Here is a 15,952-nt window from a genome sequence, read left to right as displayed (position 1 = left end):
TTGAACAGGAGCCAGGTTGTACAAAAACATGCAGATCTCAGATAAAACGTACATTGGTTAGAGAAATATGAAACAAATGATCTTTTAAGGAGACATTTTCTCTGGAATTATGTCATGCATCAGATCAATAGCACATCTCTGCTCTTGGACTCAAATAGAATGAAATTCAAAATTGAAGAATGTAGAATCTTACTCCCTTCTAATTACTTCTGCTTGTATCATTTAAACTTGGGTAATTATTTAATCATATCTAAAATGTACAGGAGTAGAATTTCCATCCACTGATCTGAAAGCAGATAAACATTAGTTGATTGTCACAGAAATAAAACCATTGTAAATCATGACTGGCAGGGATTTGTTTTGTGTATTAGAAAAAGCTGCCACATTGTGATAATGGAAATGTCTCAGATTTCCAAACACAAAACTTCACAAGTCTACCATACAACTGAGCTATCAAAATTGAAAATCTATTATTTCCAACAGGTATTTCGTACAGGGAAGTTATAAGTGAGCTGAGCAGTTGATTGTTGCACCTTCGTTGGCCATAAATTTAGGCTACATTACAGCACACAGAAAATGTCTGTGCTCAGCATGGCAAAATTGTCAGTTACTGATTTCATCATTCAGCAACGTAACTTTCTAACCTTATAGTTCTCAAAAATAGATTGGCAAGTTTTCAGTCCCAGAGTGATTGTACTGGTGCTCAGCTGAGTGATCGTGAGGGAAACAAGGTGATCATGGGGAAAGCAAGGTATTGCAGCCAGGATGCTGGGGGTTTTGTGCTGGGATATGATTTATACAGAAGTCAAAGAGAGTGTCAACTGTCTTTTTCAGCTGGTTGGTAAGTCTACAGTCTAAACTGGAAAAGACATGCGTTGTCTTTAGAGCAAAGCAAGAAACAGACTGCAGCTGTTAGATCTGTTCAATTATTATTTCTCCTTTGTAGCTTTTTTAACTGAAGATAAAATCTTATGGATGCAATGAATGATAGGTTTATTTGCTTGTTTTTAAGATAATCTGTCTTTTCATTGTTTGTTCTGTGTTTCTTCAAATACTAAAGAAAAATCATAACTCAGATATCCCTGCTCTTGACAAAATGCAAAGTATTGGTTTCAGTTAGAACTTTTTATTAAAAGTTTTCTATAAAATATGCAAAAATATTTGACTGAGATAGAGCGTTTTTTTACCCTGAATGTCTTACAGGAAATAACAATGCCTTGATCAGCCATATTTGAACCAGAGTGCTTTTTGCAGTCTGTTTTGTTCCAAAAAGGCCACAGCTTATGCCAGCCCTGTTAATGGTACAGATGAAAGATCTGGAAAAACATTGCACAGAGGATGAGTTTTAGATGGCAGAGGAAGGAGGACCCAGCAACCAAAGCATGGTTACTGTCTCTCTCAACAGAAAACAGTAGTGGTGGGGAATGGAGTTTTCCAGAAGTTGTGTCTAGTTTGGGAAGCAGCTCGTTCTGCTAAAGGAAGCTTACCCATTTCTGGTCCTGCTCTGCTGAGCAGTGGAGAAGAGGTCCTCTACCCCTTGCTCTCTACCCTTTCCAATGGTGCAACAGTAATTACTCTTGAAGAGCAACTCACATACATACCCTGCAGTAAAGGAGAGTAGTTATTCTCAGCACCTGTTATCTGGTGAGGGTTTATAGAAGGCCTGGGCTAGTATTTTTATTGGCAATTTCAATTAGCAGTGTGTGTTTGCAGTTGTACAAATCAGTGTAATACCCACCTCTTGCTCAGTATATTTCACGATATGTATGTTGAATACATATATTGTCATTCTAAACTTACGTATTATAATATACATGTATGTGTGTGTGTGTAAGTTTATAAAACCTATATTTCTAGCCCTTGTGGTTTTAAATATGAATCAATAGTAACCAATGCATGGATTAAGAACTGTCTTCAGAAATCAGATCACAGCTGTCTCCCAGTGTTTGTTTCACTGTTTTTGGTTTTCTGATGTTGATCCTGGGTTTTGTTTGTTTTTAAAAGCATTGACTGTTGGGCAAGCCAGAAAATTTATGTTAGCACAGGTTGTCATGATAGATTTGTTCTCAGTATCAAAGGATTTGCAAATGCAAACCAACCTCCTGAACAGTGCAAAATAGAAAAATGTGTAAAATAGGCTGTTGCTGTTATTTAATACTTGTAACTAATGTGTAAAACTTAGCTCTCATTTCCTAGTTCTACTCATTGTTTCATCGATATAAGTGCTATCTCATCATAGAAAACTGAGCAGTTTCTCACAGAAAAAAATTGCTCAACCAACTTTGCACAGGCAATCTCTGTGAATTTGTATTCTGTGTGATAGATTCCTGATTTTTTTATAGAAGTCAGCTTTTTTCGTATTTATTTTCATATTAGATTCCATAGAAATTTAAAATCACACAATGCTCATTAATAATGCAATTGATAAGAATTTGAATCTGGATATATCTGGCATTTAATTTCACATGCACTTAATTTCATGAAAAAGTCATGTTACTAGTAATAGCAATAAAACCAGAGTAATTAGTGTATAATAGTAGACAGCCATACATGCTACACTGGAAGCAGCATTTGTACTTATAACAGATTGTAAATATGGATAATAAATGAAAATCATTTCTCAGGGTATTTCTCTCTTTCTTTCTCCCTTTCTCCCTTTTCTCTCTCCTTCTCTTCCCCCGCCCTCTCTCTCTGTACAATTCTAGAATAGCAAGTTCTAGAATAACAAGTATACCTCACAAAGGTAGTATACGTTTGGGCTTAATTAATGACACTAAATTTTTGAGAGGAGGAAAAATCTACAGCATGCACAGTCTGTGCATAGGTATTATAGGCTGCATAATATCTCTTATTACAGTCACCCTACCTCAGGTGCTTATGATGTGTAAGACCAACTCTCCACTCTGTTGCAATGGGTTTATACTAATGCATATCATCAGAAGCCACTTGAATGATTGTCAGCATCTTGTGGCACAATAATAGGTCTTTCTACAGTTGCATTCAGAAACATTTCCTCTTACTCTTTTTTCTTCATTTCTGAGTATAGGATGGACAGAAATTTCTCTTGTTGTTGCTCTTCTGCCCCTTAGGAGTTTGTTAGAGGTGCTAGGTTATGTTCTAACTGCTATCACCTGCTCACTTTTCATGGCACCAAAAAGAGAGGAGAAGCCTCAGTTGCATCTGTGAGATTTGCTTCTTGGGACTCTGATGCATGAATGCAGCAAATCCTACTGCACTAGGTCAGGTTTCTGTCCATCATGCTGCATGAACTATCTCTTCATCAGCACAAGTGACAGAACAGCATGTTTATCTGCATCTCAGCCACTGCAGTGGTCCACATGCGTATAAGCACAGACCTTCCTTTTTCATGCTTTTAAATGAACACTCCAGCCTGTGAGCCGAGATGGCCGTAAGGAACAGGCAAATATTTGTTATGTATAACAGTAACATCAGGCAGGGAGTTGCGACAGGCATCAGTCCAAGCAGCCCGCAACAGCATCCATCTTCCGGAAACCTCAGGGTGCAGTTTTGCATTACAGCTAGGACAGCCTTGTGTGAGGGTGCTGCAGTAGGCTTTCTCCCTTTTCCTTATTTTCCTTTTGGGATTTTTTTGCTTTTCTGGTCCTTCAGTGAGCCAGTTCAGGGCACTAAACCAGCCGGAAAATATTTTTTATAGCATCCTTCTACTGATACAAGAGATGTTAGACATTTGATAAATCTCCATTATCCGTGAATCAGGACACTCTTCTCTCTTTTGCCGTGTAAGATAAGAGAACACACCTAAGTTCATCTGTCCAAGGTCCTTTCTGTACAAGTAGCCCTTGTCCTGAGTACAGTCTTGTTAAGTATCTGGAAGAGTTTTCTTCCTCAGATTCGAAAAATGCCTGCTATAATGGAAGGATATTAACCAGGATTTAAGAGAAGAATTCTGCTTGCGCTCCATTTCTTTCTCTTAACCCCTCAACACTTCTTCATTGAAAGTTTTCAGTGTCTTAAGGATTTTTGTGATTTATTTCCTTTTTTTTGTCCATGTTATAATCATTTCTCCTTTTTTATTTCTTGTGTTTCAGTTGCGATCAAGCTCAGAGCTTGGCCAAGACATCCTGAATAACTGCCTTGCAATACAGCCCCTCCAGCCAACCCCATCACCACATGATGCTGCAGATAATACCATGGGACACTCCCCAGGGCCTGCTCATGATATTTACCCAGGTATAGAAAAAGAGAGATAAACAACCTGCTATATTATTGCTCACTTAAGAATAGGGATGATTTTGCCGTTTAGGATGTACTCTAAAATCCATATCTAGCTCATGAGAAGGACAGAATCTGCAAAGTAATATAAAAAAGATTTTGAACAGATTTTTACACATTTTTTGAAGGGAGGCAGGACAAATCATATTATATCTATGAAAAGACCTGCTGCAACAACAAGCAGTATTTTTGCTCTATAGGCATTTGACTTCTGCTAGCAATTCACTTCTACCGTTCCTGGTAGACATCTTGAATTCATTAAGCTTCATTTAAAATCAAAGGAGTATTTTTCCTCTTCCTTACCAGTTTTCCAATAGACCTACATTAATGAACTTAAATACTGCATTATGAGCTCTCATATTATGACCATAAATATGCCAATAAACACATTTATGCTAGAAATGTGAAAATCCTATTTTATTGTTTCAGTTAAGTGGCTGAGATTTTCATATTAAAATACCTAACTCTGTCATACGTGGCTGAATGTACAATTGTTCACATTTCAGCTAAATTTGAACCATTTGATAAGTTATGAGTGTTAATATATCTCAAAGCTCATGACAACGATGGGCAGGATGTTAACATTTTTTAATGCAGCATTTTAGTAGTTGTAAAGACATCTGGTTTTCACTTTCAGGCAGAATGCATTACATCTTCTAGCAGTTCAACTTTTAATTGAGAACCAGATGTAGGAAGTGAAAAAATTGGCCGAACGCTATGCGCAGTGCTGAAAATGACATTATAATAAGTGACCACTTCAATAAGTGGTTTTATTTTACTGAGAGGCTTGTAGACCTATCAATTCTATCTAGGCTGTTGTGAGCTACGTGATAGTTGGCGACGAGGTAGGTTTATATGACAAAAATCAGGAAATTTGAAGTCGTGATTGACTGCATCCTAAGTTATAAAATAGTTGGTATTACTTGCATGTTGTTAACTTTTAAATGCCTTAGTCTGAATATAGTCTGAGTGTGACATCTGTTATTTGAAAGCTAAAGGAAATTTCAGATTTTAAGGATCTGATTTTGGCCAGGGACCTTTAGCGACATAGTGTTGGTTACAGTTGCTTAATTTATATTGTACTTTGAGAGGGAGTTGGATAGTGAGGAATGTTGAGATTTAAAAATTTATTTACTGGCATTACCTAGTGTAATGTGCAAAACTGAGAGAGAATAAAAGACTCAGCTTTTCCTTTTCCTTTCAAGTCCTTAGATAGGATGGAAGCTAGGTGGGGACAGTGTGTCAGATGAGCTGAGGCCAGGTTTTCAGAAATTGAGGACATTCTCACAGGAGATTGCCACTGGAATCTGTTCAGCACTCAGCTCTTTTACCAGCCTAGCTTCCAGACTATGATTAAGTATCAAACTGCAGCTGCTGAGTTAATCCAAACCTAGGCTGACAGCAGCTTGAACAAACTGCTGCCCCATGACTTCTTAGGATCCTAAGCCAAGTAAAACTATTGCTTCCAGCCAGCCCTTAGCTGGCAATTGTCTGCAGTCGTGATGTCCCATAGACAGCTTCTGAGACTGGCATTACTTTTTGTAATTTCATTCATGCCTTGGCTTTCAATACTTGGGGTTTACAGCACTACTAACTACGGACGTTCTTTGATATAATTATTTCTTTTGTTTTTTTCTTACTTGGCACTGCTTCTTATTGTACAGCATTTTCTACAGTATTAATCAACATACTTTTATTAGCATTAATTTCTCTGTAAGTAATAAACTGCTTTCCCTTACACGTGTTCACAGCTATCTATAACTTGGCAAATTTCTTGTAGTTGTATTCACTTGTGTTGTTTCACATTGATTAACTGAGGGTATTATGTCAGGCACAGATGAATCCATGTCACTTCATTTTGACAACCACCCAGTTGAAATGAATCTTTTCATTAACTACTCATCAGGGCTGCTACATAATAATATACTATGTGAATAAGTGAGATAGAGAACTCCAACATGGATAGAATTATTTTATTGAAATGGCAATATGAAAATTATTCATGCCCCACAGAGAGAAAAGCAAAACATATGAAAGTTTAAGTGTCCTGCCTTAGAGAAGCTACCCTTCAAACTTCTCTCAAAACAACATTTTTTCGAAATATGAAGAAAAAATTTGAGACTTCTCTGAAAAATAAAATGTGTAACCATTACTGGGAACTGTTAGAGACAGCATATTAGCTGAAATGTGTCTGTGCTACTTTTCAAGTAGAAACAGGAACAGATTTCCGTTCTTCCAATGCTGTTAAAACAAACTTTTCTCACCTGAGTGTTACTTTTCTTACCATATATGCACATTTAAAGCAAAGGAAGGTTTTTTCCTTTCCTAAGAGATCTACAGAATAAATGTTTGAAAGCAAACTATTAGAAATATGTAAGAGATGACAAAAGTAGACATTTAGATGCTAGTCCATTTCCATTTACCAAAGTACAACAATGTCTGTGATGATCACTGTTTCTCTGTACTGTTAAAGTACAGAATCTGCAAACACAGAAATATTTACATGAAATACAACAATAATCTTTTTGATTACATATCTGTTACTTAAAGTTAAGACTGCATAAGTGTTTTTTCTTATCTTATGGCCTTTGTGACTTTTTATAAAAGAAATCTGAACTGAGTATAATCTTGCTAATACAGTGAGGTAAGATGACAGAGCCTTTGCCTAAAACTGACACAAAATTACATTTACAGTCTAAAGTTAAGCAAGCATATGTACTCTTCTAAGGCTAAGCATAGTGATATTTTGTAAAACAGAAATTCAAAGTCTGTTTCTACTGAAGTGTGAAATTTCTGGTAGCATCTAGGTTTTAATTTTTAAAAATACATAGGCTTTTGGATTTATTCAGTTCATAGAATGAAGATGTGAGCAATTCATTCATAATAAGAACATATGAATGATGGCTTTTCTACTGTGAAATCGTATCAACTCATTTTGTGTAGTGCAGTCTAGAATCCCTGAGGCTGAAAGAATCATAAATAATGCAATACAAAAAAATTTTACTTTTACTGTGCTGTTTGGTTAAAACTTGACCATTTCATATTTAAGAATAAACCAAAATGTGTCATTCATTTATAAATAGTTACTGAATATCACACTCTGCTCTTCTGCAGAGCAAGCAAACGATATTACTAAAGCTTGTCAAGTGCATGATTTTCTTTGAAAGTTGGAAATTAAAAATTGCATCAGGAAAGTTACAGAAAGTTTTGCAGTTCTAGGTGTATTTTAAATAATGCCTCATGCTTCAGTACTGTGAAACTTTGACCTGACTACTTTTATGCCTAAGACTTAAGATGTGTTTCACTTAGGTAACCACAGGAAAGTGTTACTTTTCCTTGTGTGGGTTTTTTTTTTTTTTTTCCCCATTGAAATGGTACTGAGCTAGGTGCTCTACACACATAATAAAAAAGAATTCATTCCCAAAGGAGTTTATGTCTAAGATAATGTTAGGGCAGTAGGTAGATAGAACAGGCAGGTAGAGGATAGAGGACTCATACAGGAAAAATGAAAGAATTTTATTGAAGCAATTGTCCCAGTGAGCAAGCTCCCTAACCATTAGGCACCATGGGCAGTGTGGGAGATGTCTGAGGAAAAAGAAGTCTGTTTAAGCTGACGGCCTTGGGAAGTAGTTACGGCTCATTACTGGAAATAAAAAAGAATGAGAAGGAAGAACTGAGATATGAATGGCCATTGCAGTGAAAAATGGAGTTGTATTTGATGCATAGAGAATGGATGCAAAAGAGGTGATATAGGGTAACAAACAATTAAGAGGATCTTTGTTGTCACCTTTTTGGCTGAATTTAAGTATGGCATACATATCCAGAGCTCCTACTAAATGTGATGTATTACCAGGTGGGACCATACACATGTTACAGGGGGCTGAAAAGTGTTAATAGTATTATCTGTTTTAAGGAGGATAGTTTACTTCCCTTCAGACTTGTCCTTTTGTTCAACAGTTTTACTTCTAGGTTTATAATTTCCATTTTGCGACAGCTTAATGGTTCTCCAAAACTTGGTGTAATGGTAGTGTTGGGTTTGCATTGTGAAGAAGAGAACATTTACTGATGAATTGGTAGAAGCATTGTAAGCAACAAGGCAACTGCACCATTTATAGTTACTTTCTTCATGATGAGAAAGAACTTCAGAAACTGGAATCCACTGAAAGACAAGAATCTGTCTTGAAAGGCAGGGATGTAATGTAAAGGTGCCAGGGCAGGAACAACTTTAAATCCCAATGCAGACCCCATTTTATTGCCCCAGGGATTTAATTATTTCTTAATCTCAGAAACTACAGGAGTTTCCAGGTTGTCCAATTTTCTCAATCAGTCTAGCTGCCCATCATGGCAAGTATCCAGCAACAAGACTAGAAAATGTTTATCATGTCCATCTCAGAGAAGAGATCAAAGAATGTTCAAAAATTAGAACCACACACCTTTTCTTATTTATATTATAGGCTGCTTTGGGCTGCAATTGGGAAGCTTTAAGGAAGCACCATTTTACCGTTTTTGTCAGAGGCCTATAATTACCTGTAAACTAACTCTGAGATTTTTATTCTGACTCACCTAGTAATTCTTTAGTGACTTTCTTAATTTTCCTCTCCTATTTTCTGAGCTGTGGAGTAGGGGAAAAGATTCTTATTAGATGGTGTGGTGTCTTAGGACAATTTTTACATGTGGAAGATCTTTACCACAAAACCACTTTATGTTCTAAGCATTTAGATGTCTAAATACGTGAGGTAAGGAATCTCAAAAGACAGAGATTGATTGAACAGGTCTCCATATAACAAGACTGGATTACTGTACAAAGTGCTTTCTAGACTTGTTTTCTTCTTCTATCCGAATATCTTGAGTGGGTGGACTTTGTAAACTCTTTAGCTTTCTAGGTCCCTCCAGTACTTGAATGCCTCCACTATCTCTGATCTGCCTGCAGAACATCTGAAGAAAGATACAGAGATCATCAATGCAGATGGTCCATGTGAAAGACCCACTTTGGAGACAGGCTTATTATCTTCATAATGTGATTTTGACTTCTGCTCTACTTCTTAATGAATGGTGGCTTCTTACGTTCCATGCACACTGGAGTCTTCAGATTTACAGATGAGCTGGGCAGGATCAAGGCAACACAGGCAGCATGTTTTATATTTGCTAGGCTTACTACTTATGGTTCACCACAGCACATGCCCGCATATTCCTGGCCACAAAATCCTGTAGGGAAGGTGAGAGGGGAGAGTATATGGAGGTGATGCTCCGAAGTGCAAAAAGCATTTCATATTTTTCCTTCTGTGCACTAGTAAATCACTTGTTCACAAGGATCACATAAATATTCCTTATAGAAATGGAAGTTTAAATATAGTCATTAAAAAAACTTTCTTGCAAATGTATGTATGTAATTTTAATTGAGCGACAAAATGAAACCTTCACGCTGTCTTATTCTATATGGAAAGAATTCTCAGCCTTACTCCAAATTCATGCTGGCAGTGGTAAGAGGAGAGGTATTTTGGGGGCAGAAATAGATTGACAGAATGCTGGTTTGACAGTAATAAATCCAAGATAGTTAATTATACCATTGTTGGTAATTTGCAAAGGGGAGAGTGATTCTTCTGCATTTAAAAAATGTTCCATGAAATTACAGGTTTCTGGCTCCATTTAAAAAAAAAAAAAAGATATTTTTTTTTTAGGCTTTGGATTCTATAACTTTTTCAATGCTAGTTTGCTGTCTTTTTTTTTAAAACAACCTTATTCAGAATCAGCATTTTCTCTTCCAACCACCTAATTTGTTCCTATGCATTATGAGAATGCATGTGAATTTCACTTCTCATAGAGAAGCCTTTGCAGAGATATTCTCATGGAAAATTCTTATGTGTTGATAAATTGATTTGTGATGAGACTCCAGAAATGAAAATGTGGCCCATCCCTCTCTGTGGCTGAAACTTAGTGGGTGTAACCCAATTGGAGGTTCACATTCAGGACTTACAGGTTATATCCATCTTGTAAATCGTGGTGTAGCTTGGGCTTTTAAGGGACACAGAGGAACAGCATCAACAATTCTTTGTTTTGTTTTTTTTTGTTTTGGGGGGTTTTTTCAGAATATCTGAATCTTTTAAAAATTACTTTAAGTGTTTCAGTTTATCTTGTATTGACAGAGAGAAAAGCCGTGTTGTAGGAAGCCTTTTGGCTAAGTAACACACTTAATTCTGCATCTTTCTGTGTGGACCTACCTGGCGGTGATATACTGGAGTCAGTGAGCATGCTGGTTGCCATGAACATTTGTTCAGTTTCATACCATTCAAATCAGGTGTTTAATGGGATCAGGCACTGAAGAGACATTCCTTTGTGTAGATACTTCCTGCCGGCACTTTGAGCAAGCTACTCGTGTTTAACAGCTAAACCTCTAGAAGAGCTTGCCACACACACAGCTCCAAGAAAAAGTGGTCAAGATATCTAGCAGTTTCCTAGCGTCCAAAGTTTTCTGTCAGTCTTTTAAGACTAGTTCTACTAGGGAAATGACCTGTCACTGACAATATTTGTTGGCTGCCGTAAGTCTGTAGACTGCCAATGGCTGACAATGGTTCCCTTCAATTGGTATTTACAAGATTCAGGTAGTAGCTTGGACCAATGCCATGTCTACACTAGGAAGTTTTAATAGTATCATTTCCACTGGCAAGCAGCTGTCAGCATTGCGATTTCACTTCACTGGGTATCCACGGAGGTGCTTTTGTCAGCTCAGTACCTCTATGCAGTAAGAAGCTGCACTGATAAAAGATGTGTTGCGCCTGTGGGTGTTATACGGTCTCCCACACTATCATTCGTGGTGCTGCTCTCAAAGGCTTCATTACAAGGCACTGTGGGAGCCCAGGTATGTTCTGTCATGCTGTGAGCAGTTAACATACCCTGTGTACAGGAATATGTTTTTGCAGCTAATATGTATGCTTTTTCTTTTTTAAATATCCTACCTGCCCCTCTGGTCCCTGCCATAGTTAGCTCTTACTAACTGACTTACTCTCTTACACTGTATACTGTCTCTTCATCAGAAATAGAAAAAAGTACAGAGAAATTGCTGGGAAACCTAGCCAAAAGGTACTACAGTAGCAGATGACTGCCACGATGGTGAATATTGCAGTGGGCTTTCGGTTGCTCTAGTTCAGAGAAAGGACAGATGGTTGCCCATGCCTGGCTACAGATAACATTTTCGCAGGGACAGAGTCACCAGGTCTTTGGTAGTGCTGTGGGAACCTGTGCTACCATTGCAGCCTGGACCAGCCAGAAATGTGCAAGCACAACTTAGAAAATACTTGCTTGAAATCCTTATCATGATTGTGGCAGAGAACAGCTATGACAATAAAGAGCAACTCTTGTTACTTTATGCTGGAAACCCAGTCATAGTCCAGCCTTTTTTTACTCCTGATCAACCACAGTCTTGAAGAAATTTGTTTTAAACTCAAAGCTCACAGTACTGGGAAACTAAGTAATTGTATTTTCTTACACATTTTACTGGTTTTCTCATGGGAAAATGCACGTTACGCTATTTTTGCAAGCAATAATTTAAATATCTCTGGTTTTATTTAGATAATCAGGGTTTTCCTTTGCAATTTCCTTTCCTTTGCAATCAGGGTTTTCCTCTGCTTATTCTGCCAGAATGTGCATTTGGTTGTTTTTCAGTATTTTCTTCCGCACTGCATGTAAGCATAAAACAATAAATTCAAAAGGTCATTCCTTTGTTTTCCCCTTTGCATTTGTCTTGATGCTACTCTGAGAGATGGGTGTGGAGAGAGTGATTTTTGGGGTGCATAAGCAAAGTGAAAAAACAACAAAAGCTACCTTCCCTTGTCTTAGCAGGGGTTCTTCCTCAGCCCTTTCTTAGTAAGTTACTCAGCTGGCTTAAGTGATGTCTCATCTCCCTGTGGGATCTGCATCCTCTGTACCTCTCTTAAGGTTTGGGATGCCTTCTGCTATCGGATGTCTGCTGCCACTTGGGTTGTTAATAGGAGACTCTGGTCCATGTAAGAATTAGCAAACAGTAGAGGATAGTGACGAGGGCATCCGCATGGCATTTTTGTTGGTCCTCCTGACCATGTGGTAGGGCAGCCTCTACTCTTCCAGCTTTGTTCACCAGTGTGGCTCATGCCAACATTCCCTAAACTTTTACATTACCCCTGCAGCATCTATATTAGCTGTTTTTATTCACGAAGTGGTTTTCTATCCGTCATCTTGCACTGTCTGTCATCTCCACCAGCTGAAAGATGTCCAGGACTGCTTTTTAAGGAGGCTACAGCATAATTAAACTCCTGAGACTTTCCTTAACTCTGCCTTAGCCTGGTGAATATCTGGTGTGATGAATAGAGGCTTTTCAGAAATAGGCTGAGGACTTGGGAGATGAGGTGGACTCTTAACCCTTTGGTCTTGCGTAGCAACATTCAGTATTTTGACCTGTGAAATAATTTTCTTGAAGGCAGATCTATGGTGGGGTTACTCCTAAAGTAGTGTTTGTTCTGCTAGGACTGCAGCATCCATGCAGGTATTTTAGCCTAGAAAGATCTTTTACCAGTGACAATGCCCTTTGTGGAACTGGTTTAAATTCTAGGATTTTATCAGTAAATTTAAATCATTAGTTCAAACATATTCACTAACATAACACAAGTTTTATAGGTAGAATTTGATTCTGTAAACTAGGCCTAAACAATACTTCTTTATAAAGTCACTGGAAGATATGACAACCAAACAGTGAGAGATCATTTTCATGTTGTAGACAGCCTACCTAATTTGTTCTCAGGGTTCATCAAATATTGAAGAGCATGTATTTGGCTGCCTTTCAACATTGACATAAGCTACCTGACACAGATGTGAGTAACAGGATTTTCAGAGGGATTTGGTAATCAGTGTCTTACCTTCTGACTGCCTGATTTAAAGAACTTCTGAAAATGAGGTTACAGGATTTGGGGTCAACTAATTAGGATATTCAGAGGGAGTCCTGTATTGCTTTTTGTTTAATCATCCAGAACCTTTCCTTATTTGGAATGTATACAAGAGCAACCTCATAGAAAATTATGAAACTGTTCATGCTAGTTTAAATTTTTTGTATGCATTACTGGGAAGTCTGGGGGCAATAATAGCAATATCTGAGTTTGGATTGACCTCTTCAATAAATTTGGGATTTTTACAACTGAGAGGAAAATGTAGAAAGTATTTCACCATTTACGAAACTGTGCTTTCTGTTCACTAGCTCTAAAAATGCAGATCTTAGGAAGTATTTGCTACCTCTTCTACAACAGGAAGCTATAGAAGATTTGCAGCATTATTCAGCCAAAATTCCCAAGACAAGGAGCACAGCCATGTCATGCCTGGTTTTTTTGAAAGTGTCATTCGGGAGCAGAAAAGATTATTTAGTTATTTTTTATGTGTGTTTTTTTCTTCCCTTCGGACAGAAAGCAACACTTGAGAAGAAACAGTCAGTTGCTAAGAATTGGCACTGCAGCTTTAGGGGAGGTGTAACCTATTAGTATTTGGTCAGTTATCAATGCTATCGCCTGCCTGATGAGGGTTGTTTCTCTCCTTCTGCTTTCAGCGGCCGTGTTCCCCAGCACACAGACAAGTCAAAGTGGAACAGCAGCTGGGGCAGTGTCCTTGGCCCACCCCAGCAGCCACCCCTCCCCAGGACGTAACGTACAGGGTAGTCCTCTCCATCCTCTCCCCCAGTTACCTCTTCTCTCAGCTGCGGACTCAGAGAGGTAAGACCAGCCCCCGCTTTTCGCACCCTGAGCCTGGGGGAGGACTGCCTTCACAGCTGCCAGGATGGGTGGAAACTGAATTGTCAGTGCGCAGAAAGTCACTGGTGGCAGCCCCCGGGTAACAATTACTCTGGGTATGGGCGTACCCAGGGCCCTGAGATTCATGTTTCTGTTTGCTTGTGGTAGGAGAGCCATGTTCTGTCGGTATTCTCTCAATACTAAGTATTTCTGCAGGAACTTGGCATTTTTTTTTCTTGGCATTTTATTAAGACCAATAAATAATGAAAGAATTTTTAATTCACTGGTTTGAGAGCTTGATTTATAGTCAGGATTTATTTTATGCTGGCTAGGTACAAACCCCTTCACCTTTGCTGTTTCCGTGATTTTAGATATTTCAGTGATGTGAAAGTAGACTGCTTGGAAGTGGTTTAATTTTCATGTTTAGACATTCTCCAAATTATTTTCAGCGATCTTTCCAATTATTTATATAGTGTATGGTATTCTAGATTTCCACTTAGTTCATTGAACCAGAAGTCTACCAGATCGCAAGACTGAAGAGGCCTAAGCAAATAGCTTTTCAGTGGAAAAATCAGGAAGCTACACCATCACACAAAATACTGAATTCTTACTATATGTATATGGATACTTAAACATTATTTTGTTAATATCCCTATTTTTCAGTGCTCTGAATGATAAATTGCTATATTTCATTAATGTATTTCAAAGTGATTCATTTCCTTAAGTGACAGAAATGGGAGTAATTTGGAGAGCACCAAGTGTCCAATTATAAACCTGAAGAGAACATTCACTAGATTTCGATGATAAATGAGCATAATTTCTTTGGATGAAAGCAGTACTTACTCCGCCTTGTGTCAGGAAGATGGAAGAACATGATGGCTCAGGGTATTGACAACAGGTGAAAGTACTTTTTGGTTTCAGACTGCATGTGTGAATTCCGCCAGTTCTGGAGCCACTGGAAGTTATTGAGCTTTTTGTACACCAGTCTGAGATGGAACGTGCCGTTTCATGACCTTAGGAGCTCATTTTGTGATCAGTCCTTCCTTCCCACTCCTGGCCACATGGTCCTGACCTTTTTCCCTTGCCTTGCTGTGGCCTTCTGTGCAAACTCTGGGGCTGCCCATGCTCTCTTGCCTGACCCAGAGTCTTTTCCTTCCCAGTATAGTTTTCTCTCCAGTGCGTGAACTGTCCAACATCCATATCCAACAATTGCCAGAGCATGAGGCAACAGGCAGGGACAGATCAATAGTTGTTACAGGTATAAATTTCATGATGAAAGACAGTGATCTTTTCATTAGCCCATTTCTGAGGCAGTTACTGGTGTAGGACCACAGCAGGTACATCTAGAGTATGACTTGACTCATTAAGTCCTTGAATGCATTACAGACCTCAGGATACTATGGTACTCTGCAGAATAACAATAACAAAAAGCTAGTGTGATACTTTCCTTTCTCATGCCTTAACTGTATACACTCTCTCTAAAAAGGCTTTAAATGCTAATTCCCGTATGTGGAGCTACTTTGGATGAAAAAAAAAAAAGATGCCAGTATCTTCGTTTAGGTAGTGTGACAAATGGCAGTTTAAATTCAGAAAAGAAAAAAAGTATTACAGCAGTGCTGGTTTGATTACAGAACATATAGTACAAATTAAGGGAAACATTTAAAAGAAAAACTAATGCAGGATCTGCATCTTGAATTTAATACAGTCCACTCGCGTAGGGGCCCTGTGAGTAGGCTGTCATTTACACCACATCATAGGTGTGATGTCAGCTGTGAAAATGTGAAGTGAACAAACCAACACTTCAGTATAAAAGTGCCAGAGATGCTGTCTTTGAAAGGTGTGAATCACCCTGTTTATCCCAGTCTCATCACTGAAAGGACTGCAGGATTTAGGGCTGCAAGCAGGGGATTTGTTCCCCCCATGCTGTGCGGCTCCTGACGCCTGGGGTAATTTCA

General features: G+C 38.3%; 1 protein-coding gene across 1 annotated transcript in view; it reads left to right on the top strand.

Moving 5' to 3' along the window:
- GLIS3 (GLIS family zinc finger 3) overlaps positions 1–15,952 on the top strand; it is a 173,231-nt gene that overhangs the window by 138,528 nt on the left and 18,751 nt on the right. Inside the window, exons 6-7 of the mRNA XM_059834214.1 lie at positions 4,071–4,212; positions 13,817–13,979. Of these exons, the coding sequence (XP_059690197.1) occupies positions 4,071–4,212; positions 13,817–13,979 (305 nt within the window). The remainder of the gene's footprint in view (positions 1–4,070; positions 4,213–13,816; positions 13,980–15,952) is intronic.

The sequence above is a fragment of the Gavia stellata genome, chromosome Z (assembly GCF_030936135.1).
Source record: "Gavia stellata isolate bGavSte3 chromosome Z, bGavSte3.hap2, whole genome shotgun sequence".
NCBI lineage: Eukaryota > Metazoa > Chordata > Aves > Gaviiformes > Gaviidae > Gavia > Gavia stellata.
This window is presented reverse-complemented; position numbering and strand designations above follow the sequence as displayed.